Here is a 15478-nt window from a genome sequence, read left to right as displayed (position 1 = left end):
AAAAACTTATATCCAAAATATATAAAGAATCTTTACAACTAAATAATAATAAACAACCCAATTTTTTTGATGAGCAAAAGATCTTGAAATGGCAACTTGATTAGATACAAGGATGGCAAAGAATCACATTAATAGATGCTCAACATCATTAGTCATTAGGGAAATGCAAATTAAATCCAGAATGAAATATCACTACACACCTATTAGAATGGCTAAAATTTTTAAATACTGACAATATTAAGTGCTGAGGAGCACACACAGCAATTGTAATCCTGATAGGAAGGTAAAATGGTAGAACCATTCTGGAAAATGGTTTGGCAGTTTCTTATAAAGTTAAGCATGTATTTATACAGGATCCAGCAATTTCACTTCTTGCATTTACCCAAGAGAAATGAAACCTATGTTCACACAAAAACCTCTATGTAAATGTTTACAGTAGCTTTATTTGCAATTGCCGAGAACTGTAAATGGCCCAAATGGCCCTCAACTAGAGAATGGACAAACTGTGGTATGTCCATACAATGGAATACTACTCAGAAATGAAAAGGAACAAATTACTGATACACTCAACAAGTATGAGTCTCAAATGAATTATGCTAAGTGAAAGGGACCAGACTCAAAAGGGTACTGGAATATTGTGATTTATAGGAAATATATATATATATTTGGCCATTCAGATGACCAAAATATATTTCTCAGATACACTGGGTCTTCATCCATAGTTCCTGGCTTACAGTTCCCCAAACCCAAGGAATTTTCTGATTGATAAGCTGTTAATGAAGGTGACTTTTTGGTTAGTTGGTTGGTTGGTTGGTTTGTTTTTGGCCGTGCTGCGCAGCTTGTGGGATCTTGGTTCCCCGACCAGGGATTGAACCCAGGCCACAGCAGTGAAAGCCCTAACCACTGGACCACCAAGGAATTCCCTGAAGGTGACTTTTGGATACCACCCCAGGGTGGGGGCTGCTTGCCAGGAGAACCAATCATGTGATCAGAGGGTTGGAACTTTCGGTCCCATCCCCTGATTTCCCAGGGAAGGGAGAGGGGGTTTGAGGTTGAATCAATGCCATTGGCAGATGATTTAGTCAATCATGACTGTGCAATGAAGCCTCCATAAAAACCAAAAAAGACAGCTTTTTGGTCCCTATTTTTTTCCAAGAGCTTCCACATGGGGGAAACCAGAACACTTTTGCATGCCACCGTGCCAGGCCCCAAGCTCCAGGAGTACAGAAGCTCTGTTCGGGACCTCGCCCTATGTATCTCTTCATGTGGCTGTTGATTTGTATCCTTTAATATCCTTTTATAATAAATCGGTAATCTAGTGAGTAAATGGGTTTTCCTGAGTTCTGTGAGGCATTCTAGCAAATCAATTGAACCTGAGAAGAGGGTCGTGGGAACCTCTGATTTATAGCTAGTCAGTCAGAAGTCCAGGTAACAACCTGGACTTGCAACTGGCATCCTGAGTTGGAGGGAGTCACTGGAGCCTCCAATTTGTAGCCAGTTGGTCAGAAGCACAGATGTTAACCTGGGCTTGTGATCAGCATCTGAAGCGGAGGGTGGTCTTGTGGGACTGAGCCCTTTACCTGTGGAATCTGATTCTATCCCCAGGCAGATAGTGTCAGAATTAAGTTGAATTCTCATACACCCCACTGACATACACACACACACACACACACACACACACACACACACACACACACACACACTGGAACTGGGTCTGGGAACCCTTTTCAGGTATGTACTATATGATTCCATTTATACGACATTCTGGAAAAGGCAAAATCATTGCTACAGACATTGGCGCAGTGACTGCCCGGGGTAAGGGAGGGGGGCAGGACTGACAACAAAGGTACACAGGAGAATCTTTTGGTGATGAAACTGTTCTGTATCTTGATTGTGGTGGCAGTCAAATGACTGTATTTGCTAAAACTCAGAGAACTGTACACAAAAAGGGTGAATTTTACTGTTTCTAAATCATAACTTTTTTTAAAAGCTCCAAATGGAAACCATTAAAACAAATCAAAACAAAACAACTACCATGAAAATAACCACAAAATTTCTGCATTTAAGGAGGAGAAACCTTTTACACAGGACCATTAAAAATAAGGTCTGCAGTGTCAGACACATCTGCACACGTTCTCTTAGCCACTCCTACCCTGACAGGCCTCGCAAAGGGTACTTCAAAAGACACCACTGCATCCCCCAGTCTTACCTGAACCACGGGCTGTCAGAGGACTGAAGGAAGCAGTAATAATACCCCGTGAAGGACCTGGGACCTGCAAGCGATAGAGAGCCGGGAGAGGCCGCAGGAGTTCCTTCAAACTGCAGTGGGAATTGCACTGCCCCTTCTTGTTCTTCCTTAGGAGACAGAGGTTGTCCCAAATGCTCCAGTGGTGCACACTCACCCCTGTCGGGACCACGTTTACACCGCCTGGCTGGTTCTCAATCCTGCAGCCCTCACTCCTCGCGGAGGAAACTGAATTTTGCAGAGGCAATGAAAGTAGGCCAAGGCGACAGAGCACTCCAGTTACCGGGTGGCAGCCAATCACGGGCCCCTCCCCAGAAGTGTCTCAGTCTGAGGTCAGGACTCAAAGCAGAGTCTGTGCCGGCAGCCTGAACCCAAGGGGAATGACTTGTTGGGCTTGTTTTTCCACCACATTAACTTGAGGGTTTGTGATTTGAGACCCCAAATCAATCTCTGCCACAATGCTGGCAGCCTCCCCTCCCACGGCGCTCACCTAGTCTGACCCGACCTTTTCCTTGCTTCGCACGCTGAAAGGTGACAAGACCACTCCAGCCCAAGGTATTGAAAATGAAAGGCCATAATACACCCACCGCCCAGACTGCCCTGAAACCCAACTTCCCCAGCCCAAGGAACACCATCATCTCCTTCCGCCCAGGATCACAAACTTTAAAAATCCTTTCAGGGGCTTGCCTGGTGGCGCAGTGGTTGAGAATCTGCCTGCCAATGCAGGGGACACGGGTTCGAGCCCTGGTCTGGGAAGATCCCACATGCCGCGGAGCAACTAGGCCCGTGAGCCACAATTACTGAGCCTGCGCGTCTGGAGCCTGTGCTCCGCAACAAGGGAGGCCGAGACAATGAGAGGCCCGCGCACCGCGATGAAGAGTGGCCCCCGCTTGCCGCAACTAGAGAAAGCCCTCGCACAGAAACGAAGACCCAACACAGCCATAAATAAATAAATAAATAATAAATAAACCCAAAGTTTAAAAAAAAAAAAAAAAATCCTTTCAGGACTTCCCTGGTGACGCAGTGGTTAAGAATCCGCCTGCCAATGCAGGGGACATGGGTTCAAGCTCTGGTCCGGGAAGATCCCACATGCCGCGGAGCAACCAAGCCCGTGCGCCACAACTACTGAGCCTGTGCTCCAGAGCCCACGAGCCACAACTACTGAAGCCCGCGCATCTAGAGCTCGTGCTCCGCAACAAGAGAAGCCACCACAATGAGAAGCCCACGCGCAGCAACGAAGGCCCAACGCAGCCATAAATAAATAAATAAATAATTTTTAAAAAAAATCCTTTCAGAGTTGTTTCTGCCAGGAGCAGGGGTGGGGGCTCTACCTTTTGTCCTTCCGTCCACGGATGCCAGCTTCTTTGTCTCTGCTGTCAGCAGTAGCTCATAAGGATGCTCGTCCTCCTCCCTGGCTGCGCTCCCCTGAATCCAGGGTCTCACAGTCAAGACCTAAGAGAAACAAACACCACGGTACTTCTCATGCGGGGGGCTAACACCCAGACAGGTTATGTCAAACAAATTTGAGATTACTGGCTCCTTTTTCATTGGAGGGGAAGAGAAGGTAAATAAGTCAAGTGTCACAGGGAATCACAATGCTTTCCTGGCTACGCACCTGGACCTCAAATCTCAATGGCCTTGGATTAAAATATTCCCCTTTCCTCCCCTCATTTCATCCTTCAAAATGCCATAAAATCCAAGATCCTCCCCTCCCCTGCCTCTTCCCTCTTCAGTGTTCTGCAGGATCTCTTTTCTGTGGGTAACACCTCCCAAGCGGTTTTTAGCCACCATGCATCACAAGGCCTTCTTTCTCCATGCTTCTTTCCTAATATGCTCACACAGTACCCCAAGGCTGGGATCCTTCCCCTCTTCTCAAGAGGGAATCAGCATGACTTCTGACTGACCCTGACTGACTGGTATTTACTAGGAACAAAGCATTCTGTAAATCCTTCTCTATTTTTGTAGGCCCTTCCTCATAGGCCCTGTGGGTTATAGATGAGGATTTCCCCCAAGCTGGCTTCCTACCACACCTATGAAAATACAATCTTAAATCAATTCCACTGATCTCTGTTCTGAAAAGAGGCAAGTGGATGGGCAGCAGGAATTTCAGTGGAGAAAAAGCAGCTCTGTCTCCTGAGAAATCCCTAATCCAGGCAGCCAAGTGTCTCTGATGAAATGACTGACCAGAGCTGGCCCCTACACCTGCCAACCGGCTTGATTCAGCTGGGGGCCTGGTGGCCACAGCCAGTCACGGTACCAGAGGAGCCAGGCATCTCGAACCAAGCCAGAAACACCACGATTACTGCTACAGTCACACTGAGAGAGAGAATGGAGATACCTGCTTTAGAGGATAATCCTAGCTCATCTCTCCTAAGAAGCCAATGTGTTTCACAGGCAAATTAAGAATAATCATAGACTGGCGATTAGGAAAGCCAACCAAAGCACAAAAGCTCTTCTTGAGCAGTTTGGCTAGAACAAGTAATATATTATGAACGAGGGTGTGAGAGGGATTCACAAGTCCACCTAACAAACAACGGGACCCTACAAGTGTGGCACTGTGGTGCCACTGAAACCTCCTCCTTCACTGATGTGTCCCACGGCGCACCGGAAACAAAGCAGGTTTGTGATTCAGTAGGATCTTGCTTCTTGGAGGCATAGCTCACAGCGTTACAGCCTAATGAGACAACACAGATTCTAGCAGCCTCAGACTCAGTGAGAGACTGCAGCTCCTGTTTGTTAACAAGGCTGCCACTCCAAAGGCAGGATGGTGGTCTCTCCAAAATTCTGCTAAGCACAGCAGGAACCTCCACTGACTGAGAGCCACCTGGAAGCTAAAAGCTCTTTCATTACAATGAGCTACTTGCCTGTATTACTTATTCCTTTTGCCTCTTCACAGGAACACAATTAAGGGAACAAAGAGGGACCGTTAAGCAGTTCAGACAGTGTCAACTTAATACCACAGGCTTTACTGACAGGAATTTGTGTTCTGCAAGTTTACACACCCAGAGCCATCACTGAGGCAGAGCCCTGGAAATCTGATTCTGTGAGTGTTCTGCGCACAGCAAGAGCTCTCACGTAGCCCCAGGCAGACTTCTCTGAGAGGTATCTGACAGCCTGGGTGCCCGGCCAATAATACCCTTTCTTCCCAAGCAGGAAGGGTCTGATGACTTCCATCTGGAAAATCAGACCCACTGGACCTGTGTTTGCTCCGTGCCTGGCTCTTGTGCACAAGTGGAAGCAGGGAACCAGCAAACGGCAGAGCTGGAAGGGACCGGAACCATTACAGTCACAGCTGGAGAGTACCCGGTTCCAGCTCGTTCCTTTTGCAGGTGACAAAACCCGGTTACACAGGGAGCTCCCAGCAGAGCCAGGGCCATAAAATTCACTCCACCTGATTCTGGATCGAGCTGGCCTCATTTTTTTTCTGGGAAGTGTGGTTTCTTCACCCAATTCAGAATCCTCTCCCTCCTTCAGATGTCTAATGAGTGCCCCCTGCTCATACCCACACAACTCGTAGGGTGATCTTTTCCTCTTGGTCCTGGCCTCTGCCAGCTATGGGATTAAAATCTCACAAAAAAAGCAATAAACTGCTTTTCTTCAAGTCTTCCTAGCGCCCACTCAAGAAGCCCTGTGTCACAGTGAATATGGCAATAACTGATTCGCAACAGAAAGGATTCTGCTCTTTACTAAATTACTCCTTAATCTTTTCCCCCTTTCTTCCAGGGCTTGCAATAAATCAAAACCAAAAAAAAAAAGTATTCTCTGCTATATGGAAAACAACATTTTTGCTGCAGAGAAAAGCGACTACCAGTTACCACCCAACTGTGACCAATGGAATGGCCAGTTGGGGTGTGGGCAGCTTTCTGGGAAGAGATACCACAGCAGCTGCAACTTCCCATGAACATTTAGCACATCTGAGCATAGAGAAGACACCGGTCAGTCCGATGCAGTTGGTAGCCCCTTTGGTGGGGTGAAAACAGCTGATTAGCTTGTGTGTGTGCACACACATATGTGAATATGTTTAATTTTTTTTAAGACAGTTTCAGGATCTGGTCATTACTCTGATCAGCTCTCCTAGAGCCAGTGTACTCAGCTTCTCTTAAAGGCTTTCATGGGTCATCTGACAATGACAAGCCTCAGGAATAGGAAACGAACACTGGGTCAGATTGCTCGCTTGCTAGGATAGGAATGAGGTTTAGGGTATTAAAGCTTTGAGAGTATAAGAAATGAAGATGGTGAAGAATACAGTCCAAAAAAAAAGTCTACTTTTGGAGAAGACTTATCCACTCAGACTATAGCAAACAGAATCTGTCTTGATCATTAAAAGGATAATAACCCAGAGCACATCACCTCTATATCTATGTACTTATAATCATCACTTAGGAAGCAAAGCCAGGGTTCTCAGGGTCTTCCAAATACTGACTATGGTTGTCCAACTGATCCAGAATTCCAGGCTATTCGGAAGCGAGTCCTAGAAGATGTAGCTCAGACACAGTCTCCAATCCAGGAGAGTAATAGGGATATTTCTCCCCCTACTTTTTGATACAGTATTATTGCCAAACTGTATGCCCTAGAAAGCCCTGGGAGAAAAGAAAGTGCTGGTTATCCAATAGTTCTTTAGAAGCCTTGCCCTTATCCTTGGGCACCAGAAAATTTAATCCAAGTCCTTGTTAAAGAGGTGGTATAGGGCATTTACACAGACCCAGCCCCAACTGAATATGCTCTGTATTACTAGGTTTCTCTTTGTAAAAAGGGAGTAATAAAGCAAACCTCTATATAAAAACGTGTAGGGGTTTACTACATGCGCTTGTATCTGCTGGCAATGTATTATTACCCTAGAGCCTGTAATTCTAGAGACCCCTTAGTTGAGTCATGATAGTAAGTATTTTGTAATTAAGGGATAGAAAGAAATAAGGACAGAATTTGTACCTAGCATAGAAATCACCCCTATCTCCAACACTGACTTTACATTCTAAAAAGACCATCCTTGTATTTATACATTTTGTCAAACTGATGTCATCCTTCTGGTTGCGTATGTTTATATTAAATAAAAGAACCTGTCTCACTGGATGGTCCATGGCAGTAAAAAAAACTTAACTCCGACTTCTGGGGACAAAGTAATGAGACTTAATTGACTAGTTTATGTTAGCTGGTTTTTAAGTTAAAGAACAATAGGGCATTGAATGAGCTACAAAAAACTATTGAAATTATATAATATTTTGAATAAACACTCAATAAATATATTCTCTGAATGGCAGGAAGTGTTAAAGGAGCATTGGGAAGATGAAAGATTAAGGAAAACATGATTTTCTTCATATACCTAAGTGAGAAGGTTGAACTATTTGCCCCAGGATAACATTTCTTTTTTGAAAAGGTGAACTATTCTTTTCAAATTACCTCCTTTGATTTCCCCTGCCCCCATGACTCCTATTTCTCTTCTAGTTGAGTTTTCATGACATTTTCCATGTTTGTCCTGGTGCAGATTCTTCATATGAAATGAAGAGGGAAAATGCAAAAACAGAAATAAGGCCTTTGGGTCACAAGCATCAAAGCTTGCTAATCTGACCCAGTCTAGAGAACAGTGATTAGGGGGATACTCTACACTTTGTATCAAAAGACAACACAGGTACAAGAGGCAAAAGTGAGACTGTTTAGCCTAATGGAACCAGGAGAATGTGCATCTTTGGCTTCCCATGTGGCATGGCAGATCAATAATTGGCCCATCTGCTAGAGAGCCTAGTAAAATTCCTTGGTTAGTACTTTTGAGTGAGTTTGAAAGGTCCTATTTTGGATTACTGATATATACACAATGCAAATTTACTAATCCAAAGAGGTGATAAAAAAAATGACAAAGCAAAGTCTTCTTTAAGCACGCATTTGATGCACTTTCCAAAAAATCATATTTCAGTGATGGGAGTAAACCTTCAACCCTCTACCTCAGAAGCTGTCAAGGGAAAATACTTCTTATCTATGCGGTCTTCCTCCTCTTCATCAGGTGGTGGTTTTGCTGGAGGCGGAGGACGTTCCCTCTGTAGAAGAGAAAAAATAAGTATTTTACTATGTCTTTTTTCAAGAATTTAACTCTTTGGTTTATTCTTATCTCAGTCTTTGGAAATAAAAAAGAATAATGTAAAGAATTCCCCTGAAAGACTAAACTCAAGGTTTAGTATCTGAACAAGATGGAGAACCCTGCACACATACACAATTCAATTAGCATTGCTCTTTGATTTTGATGTTTGTAGCAGAGTCTATAAACACCTCTGTCATATCCGTGACCACAGTGAGAAATACCAGCACTGAAAACACACAACTACCTCATCAGAAAATGTCCTTCATGATACTGATACACAAACTCGAGTATAGGAAAACCAGTGGCTCAACTTCCAATCTACTCTAAAAAGAGGAAACACTAAATCAAAAGAATCAACTTGTCAGAGTTCTAACAAACCAAAATTATTAGGGAAGTAATGAGGAAATCCATCAAGGGCAAATACATCAACTCCTGCTCAAACTTGAATGTTGTTCAAAGCTCAGAACTGTCTCTTATCCTTGGTCACCTCCTTCAATGATTACTATTATGTATCATTAGCATATGAAAACCCTATTTCATCTCAGCCCATTTAAAAAAGGACTATTTGTCAGTTATCTGCCCTTGCAGGGGTTGGCAAGCTTTTTCTTAAAGGGCTACACAGTAAATATTTTAGGGTTTGCAGTAAACTCTGCCACTGGGGCACAAAAGTAGCCATAGAAAATATGTCAATGACCGGGCATGGATATGTTCCAAATACAACTTTATTCACAAAAACAGGCAGCTGTCTGTGGGTCTTGGTTCACCAACCCCTTGCCCTAGAGCAAGAAACTCACTGAAGAGGGGATTATCTAGATCATAGGTAGACAGTTTCAGGAATATACAGAATGATCTTTGGTGAAAGAAAGCTGAAGAGAGTTTTGCCACTATCCCTGCTGTACTTTCAGCGTCTTTATATCACACAGTCCTATTTATGCCTGAGAGTCAATGTTCCTACAAGGAAGGGAGTGGGAACCAGAAATAGGAGTTGATCTACAGGCTCCTTCCCTGGCTTGTAGGTTAGTTCACTGTGTTGCTAGAACGAGAGTATTTTTACACGTCGGTGTGGAGGTGAGTGTTGAATTATGTGACAGCCTCAGAGAAACCTGCAAGGAAAGACACTTCTCATGTTTTAGGAGCTGCCGGGTTAGTTAGCACTTGGCATCCATGATCTCTTTGTTAAACACGCTTTACTGCTTGGTATTATATCTTGATAAATTGGTCATTCCCAAATCCCCTGCCACCGGATGGATGCCCAATGGCAACGACTCCAAAACAAGTTCATATGGTCAAGCTGAACAAAGCTTTTTAGGTCAGATTTCCCACTAAGTCCACTTTCCCCACCCTTCTTTGCTCCAGAAGCGTAGGAACAAGCCTGGTCCAGGGCCACCTTGTAAGGAGGGGAACAGCAGACGGAGCAGGCCCATAATCTCACAAGTTATCCAACTGTGGGACACAAAGAGCTGAGGAAAACCAAAATGAAACGTAACAACAACAAAAATGACTCATCCTAGAAGCCTTCCCAAGGCTAAAGGAGCCTAGAAAGAACAATATGAAAGGCTCTTGTGGAAGAGGTAATCACCAGGGCCCCTGGAAGGAAAGAGAAGCATGGGTCTTTCACGGTCTTTTCTACCATGAAAACTATGGCCCAGGGGCCTGGAACTATGAAGCTGATTTATAGATACCATCCGCTGTGTTTACAAGACGTAGAACAGTCCCTTGGCCACAGTTAATTACCAAGGACCAGGAAGGCAGCACGGCAACAACATACTCAAGTAAAACTGGCAAAGCATGTACCCCAAGATGTATCAGTTTCTACTTAGCAGGACCATAGGAGGCTAGATTACTACAGTGGGATGAACAAAGAACCTGTGTAAATCAGTGGCTAAGCCTCACAGGAACTTGCTCCTTCAAAGCTTACTTCAGGAACCCCGTGTTCTTCTTGCAAAGCCTCCAGCTCCCTCTAATGGGCATCACCTGTAAGTGCCACTGAAAGCAACACCTTCCTCCACAGGTTGGATTTCCCTAATTCATTTGTACCTAACAGTGAAAGAAGTGGAAACAAACAAACAAACAAACAAAAAAAAAACCCTAGTTCTGTCTGCAGAAGTACTGTGTGAGCGGTGCTCGGCATATGCACTTGCTTTCACCACCAACAAGGAGTTTCATCACGGTCCTCGATAACACCCGCTCTGGGGGTTCTACCACAAGACTGGTGGGCCTTTTCAAAATCCATACTGAAATGCTGGAACTATCCCAGGGCAGGGCAAGGAGCCTAATCAAAAAGAACACCAAAAACGTCAGGCCATTCCCAGGGCGTTAATGAAAAGCCTGAGGATCACCAGGCAGCCAAATGATCATCAAAATGGTCATAAGCCAGATTTGCACCAAAAGGGAAGGGCCAGCCTCTCCAACAGGAAGTAATATACGCCTGAAAATATGCCTCAAGGTGGGACTATCACTGGGATCCTGTCAGAGCAATGCCTGTTTATTAAAAGTGCAATGTTCAAAACCTCAACAGTGCAGGAAGGAAGGGCCATGGGACCACTGATTCAGGCTTAGGCTCACAGTAAAACCCTGGTAGAGAAAATGGGGGTAAGGAATCTGGAGAACAATGTATAAGGCTAGAAGTAGAAGCAAGTGCTAGAGCGACTTCCCTCGTGGCACAGTGGTTACGAATCTGCCTGCCAGTGCAGGGGACACAGGTTTGAGCCCTGGTCTGGGAAGACCCCACATGCCACGAAGCAACTAAGCCCGTGTGCCACAACTACTGAGCCTGCGCTCTAGAGCCTACGAGCCACAACTACTGAAGGCCGTGCGCCGCAACTACTGAGCCCACGCACCAAAACTACTGAAGCCCACGTGCTCTAGGGCCCACATGCCACAACTACTGAAACTGCGTGCTGCAACTATTGAAGCCCGTATGCCTAGAGCTCATGCTCCGCAACAAGAGAAGCCACCGCAATGAGAAGCTCGTGCACTGCAACGAAGAGTAGCCCCCACTCGCCACAACTAGAGAAAGCCCACGCTCAGCAAAGAAGACCCAATACAGCCAAAAAAAATAAATAAAAATTAAAAAAAAAAGAAGAAGAAGAAGAAGAAGCAAGGGCTAGAGAAAGAAGCAGTCAGATGGGAAGGTTGACCTTTAGAGGGAAAAATTCAGGGTTGTCCCCATCCTACTATTTCAATGGCTGGAGGGGTTATAACTATGGGAAAAATAGGAATGCACATACTAATACATACACTGTCTGATTAAGCCTTGCTACAACCCTGCTGAACACAGAATCTGTCCAAATACAAATGGATAAATTTTTGAGGGCAAATGGAAGGTGAACACGTACTCAGGGCTGACAGGAACTTATTTAGCAAGCTCTTTCATCGACGGAACTGCTCTCCAGAAAGAAACAAACAATATATAGCAAAGACCCCAAAGACAGAAGCAGCAGTGAGGCTAAATAGAAATAAAATGCTTCAATTTACTCTAAGGCCAAAAAAGTAATAGAAGGATGCAAACAGGTTATATTGAAACTGGAAAAATTAAAATTCTACCTCAACACAAGCTGCAGAGTTTGACCACACTAAGCAAGAGGGAGATGGTGCAGAGCCCCCAGGAGAACAGGGTGAGTGGGACCCAGGCCCCTGAAACACAGCTGGCACTGGGGGTCACACGTCCTCTCTCCCGCTCCCCAGCAGAGCAGAGGTGGACAACAGAACCCCGGTGCGGAGGGTCAGCCACGTACAGGCCTCACTCCAGCAGCTTTCACTCCCGCCGCCTCGGCCTCCCTGCTCACGGAGTCCCGGTCAGACGAGCGCCCGCTGGCTGTGCTGTCCAATGAATGGCAGGAGACAGCGTTGTACAGCGCCTCGTAAGGACCCTCCTCTTCCGTGTTGGTGTCAAAATCGATGATCAGTTCAGTCACTGCTTTCTCCACGTCACCTGAAGAGGGGTTAGAAGTCAAGAGAGTCGGTGAGAGGAGAGCACAGCTTGGACTTCCCACCACAGGAACAACCCAAAGCTCCTTCGGCCCCCTGAACTTGACCAACGTTAACCTAGAGCAGGAAAATAAATCACGGCTTTCTTCACAGACAGGAATAAATATAGAGAGTTTCATCTGCGCTTCATACCCTGAGAAATGAACAGATTTTTCTCTAATTCAATATGGAACCTTTGACATCTATGAAGGACATCTTCCAAGATCGTTATAAATTCCCAAATACCTCAATACCATGACAGCATAAACTTAAACCATAAGATGTAGCAAGGTACAACTGGAAAACTTCAGTAATCCCTTTAAATTCTTAACAAGAACCTCCATGTGCCCAAGCAAAATAGAGGGTGGTGAAGCCTTTCTGAGATGAAGGCGCTGTGCGGCTGCAACTCACTCACTAGATAACTATGAACCTCAGAGCACCTGGGATCCAAATTTGTGACTCTGCAAAGTAACCAGGGATCTCGTTATAGACCAGGGATCTCTGGGTCACTTGCAAAGAGTCAAAACTGTAACTGTAAAATCCTTGAAAGCTAAGAGCTTAGTTAACTACTAATCCCATTACCAGCAAATTATGAGGTCAAGAAAAAAAGTGTGACCAGGGGAGGGGAACAAGGACTCTACAGTAAAGACAGGCTGAGAACCCCTGAACTCTTGCATCTCTGCACTCCTCTGAAAAATCCCTTTCCTTTTTCAGTATCTGGCTTTGCTCTGTTTCTCGAGCCTTCTTCATTGTGATCTGTATCTGGGGGAGGTGTCAGCCAGTGTTCTGTCTTTCTCATTCATCAGACCCAGGACCCAAAAGGCTGCTCAATCAATCTGAAAAGGTGGATCCTGGCTAGTGATGGAGAGGCTGGACTGCCCAAGCTAGCACCCAGACCACATTTGTTGGACAAATGATAGACTACTAAAATCTGCCATATACACATCTACCAACCAGATGACACTCATTAAATATTTACTGTGAGCCAGCTATACTCAAGGCACTAAAGTGTGTGTTAGAAAAAAAAGGTTTCAGAGATTTGAGTTCATCTTGAGATCATCCTGTCTACCACACATCCCAGGATAGCTCTCATAGAGCCAACTCTAAAAGTAGAGAATAAAATAAAGTAGGAAAGAAAAGGTCCACCATCAAGGCCTAAGCTTTGCGCAAGAAAACTTCATATGGTAGTTGGAAAAAAATGAATTTGAATATGAACTTATTAAGTACCCCCAATCCCCCGAAATAATTATTTAAATTAAGATTTTCCATTCTGCCAAAGAACGTTCAACTCTTTTCAAGCTGAGAGCCCCTTTGCTGGTAGAAGAGGGCCGACTCACCCTGAGACTTCTGGGATATGGAGTCCATGTTGGAGATGAGAGGTGGCTGGGCTGTGGGGGTTTTATCTACCTCTTTTGCACTTCTTTTTCCAGTCATGTGATCTACATGGAAAGGCAAAAAAAAGCTGCACCAAATACCAGTGGCTTGGTTCAGTCAGCGTGTCCCCTGGTCCCTGTGGCAGGGAGATGGACCCATACCTTCGATCAGTGCTGCTATCTGCTGGCTCTTCTGAGATGGCAGCTCCTGGACAGTGTCTAAGGCAGTCAGTCCACGGTTATCTTTTATGTTGACGTCAATTCCTAGAAAGGCACACCAGGTGGACCAGGGGAGTGAGAATTTTCAAGCCAGCCTCAAAGAGGGTCAAATTCCAGGATACCTAATGCTCCTGGCAGCACAACCAACATTTTCATCCAAAGATATTTTATCCAGCTATACAAGAACTTTGTACATTTGCAATCAACCAGTGGAGACATACACATATTGGGTTCAAAGGCAGCCAGTAAAAATCCCCCTCCAGGGATCCTGGGGGAAATGATCCCAACCCTGGCATGCTGTGTAGACAAGAGCACTGCCAACCTCTCACCTGCAGCCAGCAGGATTTGCACCACATCGGTCTTGCCAAACAAAGCAGCCTCATGCAAAGCACTGCCCTTCTCCGTCTGGAAAGCAAATGAGAGCGCAGAGCAGGATGTCATCAGAACAGGGACCCAGGTTTGGCGTGGCTTCACACGACAAACGGGACATAGACAAGAAGGGACAGGAAAATAAAATAAACCACACAAAGTCCTCTGTCATTATCTTTCCCACTTTTCTTGTCTGGATTCCAAAACCACAATCGTGGCCCATACGTGGGTGCTTGATGTGCCACCAGGTGGTCACACATGAATAACTGCACTGTTATCCTTGGAACCACCTATTTGTGACACTCCTCAAAACCCCACCTTCCTGGGTGGAAGGAATGATGAGAAGAAAAGTACAAGGGGGGGAACACCTTAACTTCAAATGTGGTCTGGTGGATGCAAAGCCTAAGGAATGGCCATTCATCTGAATGGAGAAAGCTACCAACAAAGGGAAATGCTAAGTCTCCTATCGGCAACATCAAGTTGATGAGACTTTGGAGGCGCTAATGGTGGCAGTGGGAACACAGGTATAGGAAGATAATGAAAGTTTTCTAATTTCAAGAGAGAGTCCATAAGCATGTCTTTTCAGGGTATAATGACCATGTATTACCCCTGAAAAGAAACAAAAAATAACAGACTCACTGGAGGAGTTTCTTTGTCTCTAAAGTTTCACATTACAATGAGTCAGCAAATGGAAGCATCTGACATGTGATGTGAACCGTGCTAAATAGGAACACAGCCCAGCAGCATGGCGCTTGTGCCTTTCCCAAAATGACTAGGTCCCTTGGGCCTGGGAGGAACGTCCGCCCCACTACCTGGTAATTGCTATCCATGCCGGCATCCAGGAGGACCTGGACCACGGCTTTGTGGCCATTCCTTGCTGCCAAGTGCAGAGGGGTGTGCTTCTTAGTGTTGCAGCTCAGGAGGTTGGGGTGTGCGTTGAGGAGCATCTTCACCACCTCCAGCCTTCCGTAGAGCGCAGCCAGGTCCAGAGGCGTCTCGAACTTGTTGTTGCGCATGGTGGGGTCAGTCAGCTCCTCTAAGAGGACCTTCACCACCTCCGTGTGGCCATACTGTGCTGCGCAGTGCAGGGCCGTCTCGTTGTCATTGTTCTAAAGAGTCAACAGGCGGATGATGTCAGAAAGGTGACCAGCAGACTGGCAGACAACTGGGGTAATCACACGTAAAACCATTGAAATTTAAATGAGAAAAATAGCAGCAACACTTGGGGACTAA

The 15478-nt window shown here is 45.3% G+C and overlaps 1 protein-coding gene across 15 annotated transcripts in view; it reads right to left on the bottom strand.

The window, feature by feature from the left end:
- The window catches only part of ANKS1A (ankyrin repeat and sterile alpha motif domain containing 1A), a 191712-nt gene that overhangs the window by 88342 nt on the left and 87892 nt on the right, over positions 1–15478 (bottom strand). For 9 of the 15 annotated variants that reach the window (XM_082345045.1, XM_082345037.1, XM_082345048.1 and 6 more), the window contains 7 exons: positions 15058–15354; positions 14206–14344; positions 13820–13921; positions 13622–13723; positions 12053–12249; positions 8182–8274; positions 3577–3697 (listed from right to left, as the gene is read on the bottom strand). In XM_082345045.1, the coding sequence (XP_082201171.1) occupies positions 3577–3697; positions 8182–8274; positions 12053–12249; positions 13622–13723; positions 13820–13921; positions 14206–14344; positions 15058–15354 (1051 nt within the window). The remainder of the gene's footprint in view (positions 1–3576; positions 3698–8181; positions 8275–12052; positions 12250–13621; positions 13724–13819; positions 13922–14205; positions 14345–15057; positions 15355–15478) is intronic. The other 6 variants (XM_082345044.1, XM_082345051.1, XM_082345039.1 and 3 more) reach the window with 1 other exon arrangement.

This window comes from Balaenoptera borealis (assembly GCF_965194805.1).
Source record: "Balaenoptera borealis genome assembly, chromosome: 12".
Lineage (NCBI taxonomy): Eukaryota > Metazoa > Chordata > Mammalia > Artiodactyla > Balaenopteridae > Balaenoptera > Balaenoptera borealis.
The sequence above is the reverse complement of the archived record's forward strand: the minus strand, read 5'-3'. Positions and strand labels throughout refer to the sequence as shown.